Source organism: Limanda limanda, chromosome 15 (genome assembly GCF_963576545.1).
Source record: "Limanda limanda chromosome 15, fLimLim1.1, whole genome shotgun sequence".
In the NCBI taxonomy this organism is placed as follows: Eukaryota; Metazoa; Chordata; class Actinopteri; order Pleuronectiformes; family Pleuronectidae; genus Limanda; species Limanda limanda.
Window position 1 is genome coordinate 23412628 of NC_083650.1, and position 19902 is coordinate 23432529.

The 19902-nt window shown below is 40.5% G+C and overlaps 2 protein-coding genes across 2 annotated transcripts; both read right to left on the bottom strand.

The window, feature by feature from the left end:
- Positions 1–1477: 1477 nt before the first annotated feature.
- Positions 1478–3073, bottom strand: LOC133020340 (tripartite motif-containing protein 16-like; the record flags this gene model as incomplete). Its single annotated transcript, XM_061086865.1, has 2 exons — positions 1478–2020; positions 2243–3073. Coding segments are annotated over 2 exons (1374 nt in total), but the record flags the coding sequence as incomplete, so codon positions are not given.
- An 8252-nt stretch (positions 3074–11325) lies between these two features.
- yipf4 (Yip1 domain family, member 4) lies at positions 11326–19159 on the bottom strand. Its single transcript, XM_061087158.1, has 6 exons — positions 18922–19159; positions 16686–16839; positions 16082–16253; positions 14621–14698; positions 14394–14507; positions 11326–12621 (listed from the first exon to the last, which is right to left on the bottom strand). The coding sequence occupies exons 1-6, from the start codon at positions 18977–18979 to the stop codon at positions 12484–12486; spliced, it is 714 nt and encodes a 237-aa protein (XP_060943141.1). The 5' UTR covers positions 18980–19159; the 3' UTR covers positions 11326–12483.
- Positions 19160–19902: the final 743 nt, after the last annotated feature.

Genomic DNA, 19902 nt, shown 5'->3' on the forward strand with positions numbered 1-19902 from the left:
TTCTCATTGTCAGGGACAGAGGGACCTTGTGTATTATCTGGTTAAAGTTCCCTGGACAAAGACATATTAGCTAAAATGATATGTCTTATATCTTGACTGACACACAGGAGTCAGAGTAACTACAAAAGGTTCTCATTACACTGCACTAGGATTGTCAGCATAATTTAGTCTTTAATAATTCACCAATTAAAGGAATTACAACTACCTGAATTTAGTATAAAACTAATAAATGCATACCTGTAAACAAATTAAATCACGGACATGGTGCCTTAACCCTCGTGTTGTCCCTGCTTCCCCATGCTGTTGACTGTGAGTGTTTGGGTAGCGATTTAACCAACGCTTGTTGTGATACCCTGCTTCAAACACACAGACGCACAGCCCACCACACATCAGCACGCGCACAAAGGGTAATAGGAAAGCGAACAGCCCTTGCATATGTATTTGTTACGTAGGGCCTGTCTCTTGTCGTTCGGGGTCTCCCTGACCCTGAGAGTCGCAACGTCGGACCCGCCCGGCTGTCCGCGTTGTGTATTCAAGGTGATGCGAACAAGAAGAAGAAGAAGAAGACGAAGAAGAAGAAGACCCACAAGAAGAAGAAAAAGACTTTTAAATAACTTTATTTAAGACACATTGTCAAACTAGGGCTACTTTGTAGCAGTAACGAGCCCGAGCACCCGCACGTTGAAGTCTGTTGCGGTCGGTGGAGAGAGCGATCGATGACCAAGCGCACACGTCTCCACGTTGTATGCGTTTTACGCTCTGCGGCAAGGATAAACGCTTCACTTCCTGCGTCCGTCACGCGACGTCGATCCTTGCCTGCTAATTGCTCATTACGGTCCACGCTATCAAATCACACTGGGAAGATTTTATGTAAATCGAATGATAGCTGTAAAACAAAGCTTACTTCCTGTTGCCAGTAGGTGCTGCCATCACTATTATTACCTACAGACGAATATATCTGTTCAAGTAGGCGCTCTGATATATTGTGAGCAATTTTGTGTTAATTGGACAATGTTACAACAACTTAATTTCACACTGATCAGTAGGTGGCGCCATGACCCTGAACTAATATTTATATATGGATGTGTTCAGGTCAGTAATGTGATCATAGGTCAGTAGTTCAGAGCTGGTTGGATAATGCAGAGTGAAGGTTGAACCTCGAACACCGAAGTTACTGCAATTTCGCCCTGAAAAAGCCCAAAATGGAAATGCAAGTTGTTCGAAATACAATAGAGCCTCCCACCGCTCGGTGCTCGGGTTCTTTCAAACACATTCATGTCAGTGTAATTATAGATTTCTGTCTTTATAAAGTGAGAACTAAATATGTGTGATAAAGGAAGGTCAGTGTTTGATTGACAGCTGATCTCTGTGCGGAGCAGAAACGTCACCACGACGAACTTTGATCAACAAACATGGAGACTAAATAAGTTAAAGATTTAAACACAGAATCTTAATCACTGCTTTTAATGACTCAAGTCTATTTGAGTGTACAGAACTCAGTTGCGGCTCCATACTTAACCCAAACTCCAGCATAGAGAGGCTGAGTGAATGTGGTTTGGACTCTGTGGAGGAGAGTCATGGTGTCAGAGACGCTGTAGAAGGACAGAACACCTGCACTGTGATCCAGGTACACTCCTACTCTGGAGGACACGGGACCTGACACTGGAGTGTCGATGTTGCTGTAATAAAATTCATATCTGTTTCTATAACAATATAATGACCAAGATTTATCATTGAATCCAAATATACATTCCTTTGAGCGTCCTGCTCTGCTGATATTCTTGTATGTGACTGCTACACAAACTACTCCCACCCCCACCTCCACCTCCCAGTAACAACGTCCAGTCAGACTCTCTCTACTCAGGACCTGATAAAAATCAGTGAATCTGTCTGGGTGATCAGAATAAGACTGATCTTCACACATCCATGTTACTTTTCTGTTTCCCTCAGATAATAACAGATGTGTGTGTGCTGTGTTTGGATCCAGTGTGATTTCCTGTGAATATCTTAAGAAGTCAGCTCTGGTCTCTGGCTCTGGTTCTCGCAGTAAAACATCCACTTGAGACACAATCTGTAAAATCTCTGTCTCTGTCTCACTCAGAATGTCCTGTAGTCGACCTCTGACCTGTGACACAGCTGCTGTCACTTCCTCAAAGTCCCTCAGAGGACGGATCCTGATGCTCGATGAGTGTGTAGATCCACTGAGCGATGGCAGTGAGGGGTAGTTGTGTAGAAACTGGTTGTGATCCTCTGTGTCTGAGAGCTCCTTCAGTATATGGTCTTTCCTCTTCAGCTCAGTGATCTCCTTCTCCAGTCTCTCCTGAAGCTCTCTGACTCGACTCACTTCAGTTTCCTGCTGGGATCTGATCTGCTGCTTCACATCAGAGCTTCTTTTCTCCAGCAGACGGATCAGCTCAGTGAAGATCTCCTCACTGTCCTCCACTGCTTTATCAGCAGAGCCATTGACGCCCTCCTCCTCCTGTTGAAGCAGCTTCACGTCTTTCTCTGTGTCCTGGACTCTCTGCTGGATTGTTTGTCTCCTCAGCCCGAGCTCTCTCTGCCTCTCAGTCCTTTCTGCTGCAGCTGACACTGTGTCGTGGTCTTTATGTTCATCCACAGAGCAGAGATAACAGATACACTGCTGATCAGTGAGGCAGAACATCTTCATCACCTCGTCGTGACGAGAGCAGATGTTCTCCTGGAGCTTCTCTGAGGGCTCCACCAGCTTGTGCTTCTTCAATGGAGGGGACTGAAGATGAGGCTGGAGGTGAGCTTTCCGTTTTTTTCCAGTGCAGACATCACAGGCCACATCATTAGGTCCAGCAGAGCAGTGATCAGCAGGAGCAGCTTGGAGTCCAGTCTTCTTCAGCTCCTCCACTAAATCAGCTAACATGGTGTTTTTCTCCAGGACAGGCCTCGGTGTGAAGGTCTCTCTACACTGAGGACAGCTGTAGCTTCCTCTCTCCTCCTCTTTGTCCCAGTGGGTGTTAATACAGCTCTTACAGTAGCTGTGTCCACAGACAGTAGTCACCGGATCCTTCAGTAGATCCACACAGATCGAACAGCAGAATCTTTCTCTGTCCAGTTGATTTTCTTGCTGCTCCATTTCAGCTGCTGCCAGAGACTGTAGAACATATTCACTTCCTCTGAATCGAAACAGATCTCTGCTCCTCCCTCTCTCCTTCACTTCCTCTTTTTCCCACGTTCTAACATACTATTGAAAAGAGCAACAGTTTGGTCTTACCTCTCCTCAGCAGCTGCTGCCCTTATGTCAAAGCAGTTAGTGGAGAGAGCGATCAATGACAAAGCGCAAGTCTCCGCATTGCATGTGTTTTGCGTACTGCAGCAAGGATAAGCGCTTCACTTCCTGCGTCTGTCACGCACCGCTGGACCACGCTCACTAATCACGCATTAGGGTCCACCCCATCAAGTTAGACCCCGTAGTGAAAACTTTCTCTTAATCGAATTTAGTTTTAAAACGAGGTTTACCTCCTTTTGGCAGTAGGTGGTGCTATCACTATCACTTTACTCATAGATCTATTCAGGTCAAAAACACTAATTTCTCTCTTCAGATCTTATAAATCTTTCATCTTTACATCTAAGACATCAAAGGATTCTAACAACATTGACACTGTGACATTTAAGCAAACTGACAAAAAATAATTATTTGCAATGAATCCTTTGAAGTGTTCTTTCATATGTACAGCTCATTTGAGCTGTATATTATAAAGCAGCCAAGAGCAGTTCATCAAAGTTTAAAACATGTCACTTCCTGTAGCCAGCAGGTGGCGCTGTAATGATGAGTCAATATTGATATGGATCTGATCAGGGCGGGACTGTGAATGTGTGAATGAGGTTTGCGGCTGAAAGAAAAATGCACAGAGGAGTTATAATAAACCCCTTTTTTTTGGCGAATCAAGAAAAATGTCACGCCACGGTCACACTGTGTGATGAAATCATATAAACATATAAGTTCATCAGCCTTATTTGTTTGTCATGAAAAGACAAATGTCCCTATTGATTTTTGTACATGTCGGCCAATGTTATTGCCGGAGCTTCACTTTAGGAGGCGTTATTCAATTAATTTGTCCTTAAAACCATTAAAACCATATTAATATCTTCATAGGGGTGCTGTTGTTACTAGAGCTGTCAAATGATTAAAATATTTAATCGCGATTAATCACATTTATGTCATTAATCGCAATTAATCGCAAATTTTTATCTATTCTAAATGTCCCTTCATTTATTTTTTTTCCATAATTTTACTTTCGTTTTAATGCTCTTATCAACATGGAAAAGCGGATTGGCTTGCTTTATGCAAAGGTTTTATTTTATTGAAAAACAACATTGCCAAACAGGGCGGTACAAAATAAAATTATAAAGTGCACATTTCAGGTAAACAAGGACTCAGCCTATAGTGCAATTAAACCATGGCTTAATATTTTCTTTTTTTCAAGTTTGCTGTGAACATAGCAGTCAGGCCTCTTATTTCAGAAACAATGAACCATAACAGTTGGGTTACCAATAAAAAGTAAGCCTACTACTTCTTTGCTTTCAGCTAGCTACTCAAACAGACAAGCAACAAAATAACAAACAAACAAAATGCACAGGCAAGTGTCGGCCTACTTTGAAATAAATTAAACACAGAAATTTGTAGGGCTATTTGAGTCCTCCCCTTATTTGTGGAAAATGTTTGAAATAAGAAGTACCCTATTTTGAAAAAATAAAAACATATAGCTGCAGCCTAATAGTTTAACGGACTGGGTTTATGTTTGGTTTTGACGTATGTTCAGTAAAACACTGTGTTGAAGGAGCGCTCTGATATCCTGAGGGTCACTGAAGGGGTCTGGGTGGGACATGTGACTGTTTGGACCAATAGGATGGGGTTGTTTCGGGATCGGGGATCAATGAGGAAGTGAAGTGTTGTTGACATAGATATATATAAAGACTAGATATCTCGCTCGACGGAGCCGGACGTCACCACATGGCGGCCATCTTGTTGCGGGAGGCTCTCTCACCCATAACATTGTGTTGGTAGTGGTAAATAACCATAACTTGCTCAATTTTCAACCGATTTTGAAACGGTCTGGTTTGTTATAAACGTCAGAGATGTAGTTATGACACTGCATAAATTATTCATTTTTTTAGAAAATAACATAATTATTCATAAGTACACAGTGTCATATCTACATCTCTGACGTTTATAACAAACCAGACCGTTTCAAAATCGGTTGAAAATTGAGCAAGTTATGGTTATTTACCACTACCAACACAATGTTATGGGTGAGAGAGCCTCCCGCAACAAGATGGCCGCCATGTGGTGACGTTTGTCTCCGTTGGCCGGCAACGCGGCCGAGATATCTAGTGTTCATATCTGTGGTTGTTGATGTGTGCGAGTGACGGAGTAAGAGCGAGAAGTGTACATGTTCGTGTGGAGGAAAATACAAGTTACTGAACCACGAAGAACTTCCGTGTCCTGTGTAAGCGGGGACGCTACGATAGCTTTAAAATATAGATTTTAGTTGGCGAAATATTAAAACAAAAAGCGAGAGCAGGTCAGACTGGAGGCGAACACAGATACTGAAGCTGCAGCTGCAGCTCTGCTTCAACTCGCGTTAAAAAAATTGACGCCGTTAAAATGGGTTTGCGTTAACGCCGTTAATAACGCATTAAACTGACAGCCCTAGTTGTTACACATATGTATTTTGAGGAAGACTGAAGCATGAATACTGAAGTTACAGCATTTTCGTGTTTAGGGACGAATTGATGAACTTTGACGCCACGCAACTAATATGGTGTTTGACGAAAAGTCCCAGTAATCTTATGCCATTATCAATGTCTTGAGACACTTTTGATACAGTTTGACATGGTTGCAGTCAGTGATGAGGAATACTTCCAAGTGTAAGATGTTCCAAAAACAAGTGTTTTGATGGCGTGTAATCAGACTTTTACACCACGTCAGGATCAAACCGTCCGATGAAAACTCAAAATTCGAAGTAGCTTATTTCTCCATCTTGTTGTCAGGACACTCATGTCCATATGAAGTTGATCTGATAAAAACCCTGGGACAAGGACGCCAAAGAAACAATTTAGAAAACGGCCAAAATGGCGAATAAATCCAAAATGGCGGGCTTCCTGTTAGGCTTTTCCCTTGCACCTCTAGACCTTTTTTTTGTCTAGTCATGATACACCTGGGCTACGATTTTTGTGGTGATCCGTGAAAGCTAACTGAGGGGCTTCTCCATAGATGGGGGTGTTGAGCCATTTTGCCACGCCCATTTCAAATTACTCCAGAATACAATTACTTTGTATGGTTTTGAATTTCCTGCAAATTTTGGTAAGAATTTGAGCATCTAGGCCTTAAAAAGCCCAAAAGGGAAATACAATCCTTCAAAATACCCTAATAACTCTAAAAGACAAATTAATTTATAAAAATCTAAAATCTAATTTAGGTAAAATCAGGAAAGGCTCTCTGGTAAATATATATTTTATTATTAATACATAACAATAATACAACTCTTTCAACATCTCTCATATGCTTCACATGTTGAACATGAATAATTGAAGGCAAACATTAGGAAACAATCAAATACTAGGGCTACATTGTAGCAGTAACGGGCTACAGAAGGGAAGAGAGAGCGTTCAATGACCAAGCGCTCGTCTCCGCGTTGCATGCGTTTGCGCACTGGGGCAAGGATAAACGCTTCACTTCCTGTAGCCAGTAGGTGTCGCTGTGATTTTAAGTGATGGTGTCTTTGTAGGTGTCTTCAGGTCGCAACTCTTGTCTTATTTGTCTAGTTTGGACTTGATTGGACCAAATATGTCTGAGATACAGAAGCCCGTGTTTTGATGGCGTTCAATCAAACTTTGACGCCAGGCCACAGTCACACGCTCTGACGAAAAATGTTGATCTTTTGATAACTTTAGTACTCCATCTTGTTGTGATGAGACTCGTCTAAAGCAGCAGTCCTGGAGATGATGTCTGTTAGTCCATGGCCCCCCTCTGCCACAGGGAGGTACAGAACGGACGCCCGAACCCAGTGATGACCCGACCAAAAGAAATCCACCAGCAGCCTCTGCAGTTGCTCCATGAGTCCCGGTGGAGGCGTAAGCACCTGGAGTCTGTGCCACAGGTATGCTGCAACCAGGTTATTGATCAGACTTCTTCCCCTGTAGGACAACTGGGGAAGCAACCATTTCCATTTAGACAACTTGACCTGCACCTTCCCCAGCACTCCCTCCCAATTCTGCCTCTCTATCTCTTCACTGCAGATATGCAAGCCAAGGACTTTTAACCCTTTTATTTCCCATGTCAGGTTCCCAGGGAGACGGGGTACTCTCCCTGCGTCCCACTGACCAATCACACAGGCCTCACTCTTTCCCCAGTTCACTTTCGCTGCTGAAGCCTTCGCATCCTTCTGATCCTGGACAAAGATATTCCCGTCGTCCGCATACGCTGATACTACTATCGGGGGGCTGTGAGCCAGCTCAGGCAGATGCAGGCCTTTCAGCCGAGTCCTGAGCCGACACAGGAGAGGTTCGATGGCCACACTGTAAAGTTGGCCTGAGATGGGGCATCCCTGCCTTATCCCTCTTTCAACTGGTACAGGTCTTCTCAGCCCTCCCCCCACCTTCACAACACAACACGTATCATTATACGTATAATAATTTCACCCAGGACAGAAAATGCTCCCCGACACCAAAAGCCTGCAGTGTGGCAAACAGGAATGACCAATCAACACGATCAAATGCTTTTTCCTGGTCAATGGAAATAATGCCAATATTAATATTATACGTTGTACACAAATCAAAAATAAGATTGGTCAGCACCAATAAACACTTCCATAAAAACCTTGAATCTATTTGCTAAAACCTTAGATAAAACCTTATAGTCACTACATTAAAGAGAGACGGGTCTCCAGTTTTTCAGAAGGGTTAGATCCCCTTTCTTCGGCGGGAGTGATATTACAGCCCGTCTGCAGGAGGCTGGAAGAAGCCCCTTCCCAAACGAGTCCTTCAAGACATCCAGCAGATCCTGTCCCATAATGTTCCAGAAATGTTTTTAAAAATCTGCCGGTCATCCATCCAAACCTGGTGACTTGCCTGCAGCCATCTGTGACACTGCAGTGGTCAGCTCCTCCAGAGTGATGTCCGAGCTCAGGATGTCTCGCTCACCTGGACTCAGCTGTGGGAGGTCCTGCAACAGCTCGGCCACAGCTTCAGCGTCACACTCCTCTGCCCCAAACAGGTCGGTATAAAACTCCACCGCGTGTCTCCTCATCTCGGCTGGTTCTGCTGTGATATTCCCATCCAGCAGCCGGAGACCCACCATCTGCTTCCCCTGGGCCACGGATCTCTCCAGATTAAAAAAAAAAGTGGTGGGTCTTTTAATTTCTGGAACCGAGCTCGAACCAGAGCTCCTTTGGCCTTCTCCTGGAGAAAAGAGTTCAGTTGTTGTTTTTTAGCTTTTAATGTTTCCGTGTTGGTAGGTACACTTTCCAGCTCCTTTATGTCGGCCTCTAGTTGCTCCATTGCTCTTTTAATGTTTCCTGAAGAGTAGGCAGTGTATTGCTGGCAGAACACCTTAATTTGACCCTTTCCAACCTCCCACCACTGAGTCAGGGAGGGAAACAACTCTTTCTTTGATCCCCAGTTGGTCCAGAATAGTTTAAAATTTCCACAGAAATTTAAATCCTTTAAAAGCTTAACATTAAAATGCCAGAAGGATCCAGGTTTTCTAGCAGGAGTTAAAAGTAGCTCTACTAGAACTAAATGATGGTCTGTGAAACCAACCGGGTGAATTTGACAGTTTGTCACATGGGTGATAAAAGGAGCGGATATATAAAATCTGTCCAGCCGGGCACCATGGATCCTCCCGTCTGTTATCTTTATCCAGGTATACTGCCTGGCTGAAGGATGTTGCCTCCTCCACGGGTCCACTAGATCAGTCTGTCTCATTCGGGCAATCACTATGAGTCTCCTGTAAAAAAAGAACATCCAGCTTTTTTACTTTAAAAAGTTCTGATACTAAAAACCTTTTGTGAGCACTTCTACCCCCGTTTATGTTTAATGAGGCTACCCTTAATGCCATGAGAGGATAAAAAATACAGCGTAAAAAGACAAACAGGTATACACAGCAGAAAAAAAACACCCAGTGATGAATGGTCATGGTCAATTTTATTTACAACTTTTTCTTCTCTTGGATCGTATCTTACATGGTAGACCTTTTTTAGCCGCAGTGACAAGCTTCCTGAGCCTATATCTTCTTTTCTCATCCAGGACATCCGTCCCCACCACCTTCTGCAGTGTACTGACTGTCTGAATGAACTTTTTATGTCTGGGAAATACTCCCCTACCTCCACTGCTTTGCCAAATGATTCATCCAGAAACTCATTGACCTCTTTTAATGAATATAAATCCGCGCTTAGTGAGACGCTGTCAGCTATAGACGCATTATCAGATTCATAATCTTCCTCCACATCCATCTCACTAACCTGACTGTTGTTTACTTCAGCCTGTACCGGTCCTGCCTGCTGTGCAGGACCACACTGCATCTCCTTCTCCTGCTCCTGCTCGGCAACAACCACCTTTCCTATTACTACCTGTTTCTCACATCCCTTCTTTGACCTCACCGCAGCCACCGGCACTGCCGCCGCCGAACCGGGAGCCTGACGCCATGTCTCAGGGACATCGGCGGCGTCCCTGCGGACGCCATCCCTGCCACGAGACACGGCAAACACACAGAAAAACTACACTAAACGTACACTTATACTACAAAACAAAGAACATACAATAAACATACAGAAACCTGAATAAGTTTGAACGCGCTTTCCTTCACCTCCTCTGTCTTCACAACTACACCTCCACCAACGAAGAAGAACAAGAAGAAGAAGGCTCGGAGTCGCCAGCGGACAACCGACGAGGACTAGCCAGTCGCTGGCTAGCCATGGCCACGTAACATAACGCAACAACAACAACAACAAAGAAAAAAATAAAGAATACAAAAAAAATAAATAATAACCTCTGAACGGAACCAGTTGCTCGTCCACGGTCACTTTGAGCGTCCCAGAACTCTCGAACTGCCGCCAATTTGTCAGAGGCGCGTCTCGTCTCGCGGTCGTCGAAGCGCAGCAGTCTGGAGTACGTGTGAAAGACCTTGAGGGGCATCGTGGCGCGGAATACTGCGCAGCCGCTCTCGGCGCCCCACAGGCTGGCGGCGGCCTCGCCCCGGGACCTGTACACGCCCGCCCGCGTGCGTCGTGGGGCCCGGGGAAGGGACCCCGACGGGCGTAGCAGAGGAGGAGGAAGTAGAGGAGGAGGTGGAGGCGGATCGCCCCTCTCGGCCGTACGGCGTCGAGGACCATGTTATTTCTCCGTTTTTGGACAGCAAGGTCTCTCTTTCCACGTGTCCATTGGCGGCGTTGGTGCTAAGAGGCTTTTGTTTCACAATCACAGTTAGTAGCATCTTGTCAGTATTTGACTGCTGTTCTGACAACATAATGTAAGGAATATTAGCCTTTGACCTCTGCATTCTAATCATGTCATCTTCAAGTCTAAGTGCATTTTCGTGCCAGACGTAATTAAATTTCCTCCGAGCATCCCTGATATATCACATTCAGAAAACCACAGGCTGCAAGCATACTGACAAGTGACCTTTGAAATCATTATTCTCATCTCTGACTCCAAATGATTGGGACATGACTCTGGTATACGCTACATATAGTTCAGAGTTTGAGTGTGTATTGTGTTCACCAAGGAAAGTGTGACAGTAAGTCTGCTCAGACCTGAGAACCACAAACGTTGTTCTGTTGAATTGTGCTGTTCTCCCACAATGCAACACACTGAAGAACTTGAGGTGTAGGTCCAAGATGTAATGAATAAATAGTGGGGATGAAACAGCAGAAAGGGTATCAAATCCTTTCTAATGAAATAATTTCATATGGTTATGACATTTTATTTGATTATTTTATTGAGTTTATTATTTATTTAGTTTTATTTAAATCAAGAATGTTTTTAAGTATTATATGTGGGTCTCCCACCAGATGATGTAAAGAAACAGGAACCTCCTCATTCAAACTAAGCATACTCTGTCAATTCACTCAATTTCTGGATACCTATGTAATCATTTATAATTTTTCTTTGATTCCATACACTCACTAATTGAGCAAATAAAGCTGTATGTCAGACCTACACCAAATACATAGAACAAGGTCTGACCTAAGGCTTTCGCTAGTTTCTGACACTGATAACCTGGTGAAGCTCATTCTCTAAACTACCTGTTGAACCAGTTACAGATACATAACTTCCATTTGATCACCAACACACTTGCGTTTCATCATTTTTATTCACTGAACCTCCTGTTAGGCCGTTGAGAGGTCCTACTTCACTCTAAAAATGTCTGCTGAAGCAAATTTGTGTGTGATGCTAAGACAGTTTCACATGTTGGAAATGGTCATCATTAAAGCATGTTCACATGATTTCCACTGAAAGCACTGCTGAGTTTAAGTCCAGCCTCATCGAAGCAGTAGTGCAGCTGTAGAATCACTATACACATTAAGAGTACAATTAATTTAATCACTTCTCTAATGTGACAACCGACAACCATTGACATTTAAAACATGTTTAGCATTAGCATGTAGCAACTTATTCAAAAGCCATTATTTTGAAAGAGGTTTTGTGAGCGAATCCATTGGAGACCAACACAAATGTGATTAATCTACAGCATTCATTTTTATATTAGGGTGACCAGCTGTGTTGACAGTATGTTAAGCAGCAATAAGTCAGTAAATACCAAATGATTTCTCTTATAATTTACTGTAATTGTTGATCAAATAATTATATTCCTGTAGTGACAAACAAGACTCATGGAAGGGAAAACAAGGCACCACATTCAGTAGACAATGGTTCATATCACTGTAACTGCCCTTGTCCATCTGATCGGCTGCCTAATCCATAAATCAACTGACAAGTCCATGAAACATTAAAAGCATAAATGTACATTTCTCATAGTACATTACAGTGAACAACAATAAAGAACCTTCTGATCAACAATCTTCTTCTATGGTGCTGCTTTTCTTATTCCTTCAAAATGCAAAAAAAAGCCACGAATATTTGGCAAAACATTTTTAGTGTTATATCATAAAAAAAGCATTACATTAATGTTGAACTCTGATTATTTCAAGCTTTATGATCTACAAATAAACATAGGACAAAAGTGACTGTATTGCACTGGTGAGCGAGAAGTCTGCATACCAAAGTTGAAGCTGTGCAAACAACAAACATTTTATTGACGAAAGACAAAAGGGACAAAACTATATACATTGATACATACTGTATTCCCAGCATCCCTGTCATCTGGAGTTTAACAGACTTAAAAAAAGAAATAAACACCTTTTTAAAAAATCCTGGTTCCCGAAGTTTTGACTTATTCCCCTATGATCCAGAGTAACTGTCCATTAGAAGGTCCAGTCTCCACTCCTCCGATCACACACCAGTATATAGCGATAGGAAGTATATGTACAAAAGGAAAATGGGATATATGAGAAGGGGCTTCTTCGTTTTGAATTCATCTCCGACAAGCAGTGAAGCAGCGCTGTAAGCAGCCCAGAACACTCCCAACAGCTGAAACACAAAAGCAAACCAGAAAGAATCAATACATTAATCCATCCAAACTTTATATATAAACTTATTTACTAACAGGCTGAACTATTCAGGGTAGGTCTTGTGTTCTGATGCCATTTTTGGAATAAAACACTATTTCTTGGGTGTTCCTGAGTTCACTGTTTACAAACATCACAAGGAAATTCAACATGCTACATTTTACTCTGTTAATTGATTGATAAAAGTTCATAGCTCTTCTGGTTTGAATAAACATACTTACAGCAGGCTTATGATTGTAATTCTGAGGTTCGTATGTATTAATCATTATGTTACAAAGTTTTTGAACACTCTTCCTCAAGAAGTGTTTGAAAGAGCTGGTGATGTGTGCTGGATTTAAACAAGTGAACAAGTTCATCTAGTCTCAACAATGTAGTTAGTAACTGTGGTTCTCTGACCCGAGTCAAGTACTCAAGCAAAAACATTTTTTCCATTCTTCCTACAAATGAAGATTTGCCGCTTTATACTTAATCAAAAATAATAATAATACTTCAAACATCATTCCACAATTCTTGGGCCAGTTTTTGCTTCTAAGGCTGCCCCAAACTATTTTGGGCAGCATTTTGAACCTTAAATCCCTGCCCTTTTTTTAGCCATGTCAATGCACGCAGCAATGGAAAATAACAGCATAGCGGACTCTAAACTTTTACAACAAAGTCATGGCTCAGATCCTCTGACTACTGTAGAGGAAATATAACAGTTGACCATAATAAAAATGTTTATTTCCCCTTTGATTGATCATGATTGAATCTCTACACACTGTAACCTAAATTTTGTCTAGACACTAAATGTTTATTGGTCTGATTCCTCTCTTTGATCATGCTGTGTTTCCTGTAGAAACTGAATGTATATTGACTTTATTGCTCTCGACTAGGCATTGTTGTATTCATGTGATCAAAGGATCTCAACCTTTGACTGTTTAAACACACCCGCTCCAGTATGGGAGGGGTTAGCCTTAGGTATAAAATAACTGTTTTCTATCCGGGTGCATATTACAAACTAAACTTTGTGGTATGCACCAGGCTCTGAGCATTAAAGTGTGACAATACTGTAAGAGAATTGTGTCTTGTTTCCTCGTTGCTAAGGTGGGATTGTAGAAATTGCCACGACACTACTGATCCAACATAGATCACATGTTGTTTGTAGTGGAAACGGTGAGAACAGCAATGCGGAGCGACCTGTTTCTGTGGGCTGCACCAACGCCTGAATGCTGGTGAGTGAGACGTCAGTAGGTGCACCCTCCTCTGTGCAATAGAGCCCGGCAGCACAGGCACTTTTTGCTTTTTCATAACTCAACTGTTTTTTTTTTCTTGACCCTTCGGAAATGTTATGATTTCATATCACAGATGATAAACTAGGGCATTAGTGACAATAAGTGACAATTTAATGTTAAACATCTTGTAGGTTGATCTCAGAGATTGTGATATTAGGCTACAAATAATAATATAATATATAGTATTATATAACAATTCTCATAAGGATACATGAGTATTTATGAAAAAACATTTTTTTAAAAAGAATTTATTTTCCCGCAAACACATGACAATTTAAAGCAGCATAATCTCTGTTTTGTAATGCAGTACAATGCAAATCTTCCTGAGCTGCATTACAAAACAGAGATTATGCTGCTTTAATTTGAGGCAGACCCTCCTATCAACTGTCATTGTACAGATTCTATACATTTGTTCTTTCACACCATGAAGAATATAAAGACTCCTACGTGGTCTTTGACTCACTTTGATTAGTGTAGAGACAACCTCGAATCGGCTGATCACTAACAGCAGAGGGGCTATAACGATGAGAGGAAGAAGGGAATATCCAATCACTCCAAGAACCTGGCCGTATGAAACCTACCAAAAAGAAACACAAGACAAGACTCCATGAGAAAACGTTTATGTTTTATGATAACCACGTTAGTGTCAAGTCTGAGGTTCTTTCGATTGGCTGAATAGGCTGCACCTACCTCACCACCAAGAACACGTGCCAGCAGGAAGATTGTTAATGATCCAAATATCCAGATGGTGATGATCCAAGACACAACCTGTGAAATCAAAGCGGAGTTTGGTGTCATCATTGAATAGATAGATATAGATAGATATATAGATAGATTACTTTATTCATCCCCGAAGGGAAATTAAGTCGTCATAGCAGCCGGTATATTTGAATACAATAAATTACAATACAATAGAATAAAATAAAAAATATTGAGGTAGAAAGAATAAAAACAGAAACACAAGATAAATAGGTAGATAAGGTGCAGTGGCAAGATGATGGTAATAGTACTGATCATATGATGGTAATGTTATTGTTAGGCAGTATATAAAAACAGTACAGTATATATAGTTTATAATATAACATAATATATATTTATATATGATAGTAATTATACCAATATAATAGCAGTATATAGTAATAATGGCAGCAACAGTATATATTATAATAATAGTAAATATAATAATAATAATAACATGTACACATGTATAAATATGTGTATATAGACTTATATATACAAAGAATAATTATATATAATAAACCTATGAGTCAATAAACTTAACTAGTTATATGACATTTACATTACATCATCAACATGATTCAACCACATGAACTAAAACAGCTCAATACACAAACAACTCTCTATATTCATCCTGATATTTTCAGGTTAACCCCTAGTTCACTGTAGGAACTAAACAAATGCAACATCATTTATAACATAGTTCTGCTTTTAATTCTACTGACTGACCTCTGGGGCCGAGGCCCTGGCACTACAAGTTCAGGTAAACCTGATGCACCAGAAGGTTTTGGTGGAATCTGTTTAGCAAAGGACAGGTGCTTTCAAAAGTATTTGGTGGGTGATAGAAGAACTGTCTGTCTTTTATCATCTATCATAGTTGTTGAAGAGAGTCAGGAGAAGAGTATAAACTTCTTTTCTGTACTGTAAAGAAAATCATTCTTTGCTCTTCTTCAAATAAAGAAATACTCTCCAGTTAAGATATGAACAATGCCTAAGCAGCATCTATGCTAAACTTCTTAGAAGCCACCATTGTTGTTTGGACTTTTGCCAGCCTGAGCCGTGCTCTAGATTCAGTATGACACAACATGAAAGAAAACCAATGATAATATCCCAAATTATTTTATTGTCTCTCCGACAACCACCTTCTTCAATTCCCTGCAGTGTAGGCAATAAGGATTTATTGTCGGATTATTTTATGTAGGAAATCCAAAACATACAAGCTTATTAAAATACAGTGTAGAAGCAAGGAAAACCATGGCACCAAAGCCTCCCCACATCCTTGGAAGGTTACACTGTTAGAAGCTCCAGGTAACAGGCTGTTAAGTTACTGTGAAAAAGAGCTAAAACGGTGGGAAATAATGCTTGATTTTACAAAGGCAGATCACAAAGTGGTATTTATTATGTCCTGCTCACCCTGAACTGTCCATAGATGGAGATCATGGAGAAGAGCAGCACCACAGCCAGAGGGCCCCAGAAGTCCGGGTTGTCTCTGACCACCTGCCGGTTGAAGCCGAGCGATGGCATTGGCATCAGGACACATCGAATCTTGTAGTAGATGTCCTTCAGGTCAATGTCCAGTTCCTCCCTGCTCTCACACACGTGCACACACACACACACACAACATAAAATTGCAGGATTCTTATTATTGACGTCAGATCTGAACCAAATTAAAACAAATTCTTCTAATATTCCAAACTGTTTGGCCTTCGTGTGTAGGTATGTAACGATATATTGCTACTCAGCTGGTAAGCATGTTCTCATTTTACTGCTGTGAACTTTAACAGTATGTGTATGAGTTGAAATGGTAGAAGCAGCCACCAAACTAATTGTATTATCTGTCATAAGTAGATACAACCAGAACCACTATCAACCAATCACCTTGCTCTGTTGTAGCTTTTCTTACACTGAAGAAGGATGCAGATTTGTCTGTCTCCAACCACAATTTAAATGATCCTAATTACATGAAACAACAGGCATGTTTGTAAAGAGAAGAAGACTGGACAGAACATTTACTCACAGGAGAGGTTTGATCTCTTCCCCATCATCCTCCTCCACCTCCAGCAGCCAGCCGTAGCCTCGTTGCCTCAGGAAGGTGGTGGTGTACGGGTCTTTACCGGTGTCACCGCCCAGGTTCAGCTTGATGTCTGGGGCACTTATGGTGCCGCTGAGGTCTATGGAGAACATGTGTATTTACACTTTCATTCGTCACATTGTTAACATAAGTGAGCATTGCATTGCATTGCAGTACATTGCATATTGCAATTGACACTGTTCACTGTTTTGCATTTAGCATTTCACTTTTTACTTCACTTTTTATATCTTTTATCTTTTATATATTTTTATTCAGAAATGTTTATGTCAAAATAAATGTTACTTTGTATAAATATTGGCAAAAAGTGAGTTAATAAGAAGTAAACAGTGAGTAAATATATACTGGTTTCCTATTTTTTATTGCTCTCCTATGTATGTTGTATTTATTGCGTTTTTATGTTTCTACGTTCATTGTATGCACCAATAACCAATAAGAGCAAATTCCTTGTATGTGTAAACGTACTTGGCAATAAAATACTTCTGATTCTGATTCTGATTCATCTGCTGTAAAAGTTCAAATATTGCATTTCTAACCCTCACAACAAGTATCTGAATATTTGGCACAGGACAAAGCTGCGCTTTAAAACAAAAAAACTGACCTGCACTGCTGTATATTACATACTACTATCATTGTTTAACATGTGATATAATCTTACTAGTTTGCATATTTATCTCAATTATATTTGCTTAATGATTCACAACTTCCTCATCTGTTCTTGTCATGTAACAAAATGTGACAAAATTTGAAGACACTGGCTGAATAAATACACATTTCTACTTTACTATTACCCAGCCCTATTACGAAGTCAAATGTTAAGGTATATTATAATCTATATCCAATAATCATCCTCGCAGGCTCCAATCCGCCACAAGATGTGACTATATGAACTCATCTACCTCTGTCAGAGCCACCATCACAGAACTGCACTAAACATACCTGTCTCCTTGCACTGTGCGTCCTGTACAACACTCCGCTCCATAGACACTTACTTCACATCATATGTGATATGTGTTAATATAAACCATATTGATATTATATATCATTTTATACAATAATATTGTCTTTTGCACACTCTGTCTACATATTCTTACACTCATAGTATATTATATTATCTATTGTATAGTCAAATACTTATATTTATACCTCTACTATATATCATATATTATATCATACTCTCTGTATATTCTTTGTAAATATAAGTCTATATACACACATTTATGCATGTGTACATGTTATTATTATTATATTTACTATTATTATTATATATACTATTGCTGCCATTATTACTCTATACTGCTATTATATTGGTTTAATTACTATCATATATTATATACTATACTGTACTAATTTTATATACTGTCTAACAATAACATTACCATCATATTGCCACTGCACCTTATCTACCTATTTATCTTGTGTTTCTTTTTTCATTCTTTCTACCTCAATATTATGTATTTTATTCTATTGTATTTTATTTTATTGTATTCAAATATACCGGCTGCAATGACGACTTAATTTCCCTTCGGGAATGAATAAAGTAATCTATCTATCTATCTATCTATCTATCTATCTATCTATCTGTCTGTCTGTCTGTCTGTCTGTCTGTCTGTCTGTCTGTCTGTCTGTCTGTCTGTCTGTCTATCTATCTGTCTATCTATCTATCTATCTGTCTGTCTGTCTGTCTGTCTGTCTATCTATCTATCTATCTATCTATCTATCTATCTATCTATCTATCTATCTATCTATCTATCTGTCTATATATCTATCTATATTTCCAGGGTTAGCAGTGTAAACAACAGAGTAAGGGACATATCAATCCGGATCGTTTATCCACTGACACAGAACTAAAGGACTTGAGTAGCAGATCCTTCAGGTCTGACCTGACTGCTCTCTGGTTGGCTTCGTTCCTCTCACGCAAACATAAACAACACGTAGCAGTACTTCCTTAAGTTGGCTAACCCGATGATAGCTCACCCAACGAATACTCGTGTTACACCAGCTCTCTCTCAAACGGCACAACACAAGTAGTAACGACTGGCTTCGTATTTTGGTTATTTCGCTAACTAATGAAAAACTAAAACAAGACACGTAAACATCTATGTGGTTGGCTGGTTGAAGGCCTGCTAGCCGTAGAGTTGCGCTAGCATTAGCATTAGCCTACCTTCAGCTTCTGTCGAGGACACGAACGTGAAGTCTCCGTTGGTGGGAGGAAACTGCATCCTTGTTGTTTCTGTCCCTACCTCAGGTCCAGAGAAATTACATTTAACTCAGCGCTCAGTGGAAACTGTCTGGAAGCGCTCACGACGCTGTCACTTGCACACAGCCCATCGGTTTAAAGTTTAAACTGTCATATTGTTTTTCGAGTCGTCTGTCACTACTGCTGCTGAAAGCCGGAAGAGAGGGGCATGCTGGGTAATGAGACACGTCTTACGATGCATTCAGAGCGGGACATAAAGCTGGGAAAAGAGACAACCCATTGCCAAGAAAACAGAATCATATTGTATGGAGAGTTTCATTATTTTCTGTCAATCAAATCATCAAATTGTAGAAGTTTTATATATAGTTTGTGAGCTCAACTAAGATATATCCTCTGGTTAGTTTAAGCAATGATTCATACGGAAGAGGATTAGGGCCACTGTGGAAAAAACAAGTGAGTTCTGAGTTTAAACTCAGAATTCTGACTTTTTTCTCAGAATTCTGAGTTTAAACTAATATATGCAATAATGTAACATCACTACAATAGCAACAATGATATAGCAGCATCAATAAATATTTTTACAAATCAGAATTCTGAGTTTAAACTCAGAACTCACTTGTTTTTTCCACAGTGGCCCTAATCCTCCTCCGTAGGATTCATATATATACAACATGTATGAATAAATATCAAATACACCCGTTCAATAGGTCAATATTTATATTCGTGTCGTGGAAAGTTACCCGTTCAAATGTATCATATTTGGAAACGTCTACGTACTAAATAGGAAAAGCACACAAATGTATTTGGACATAATATATGTACATGTGTAGTCCAACTAATCACCACAGAAGTTACACACATTCATTCAGGGTATGTACATGCTACTAGAAAAAAGATTTCACTTGTTTAAAAATGTGAATATCAACGTTATTCTTAGTTATGCAT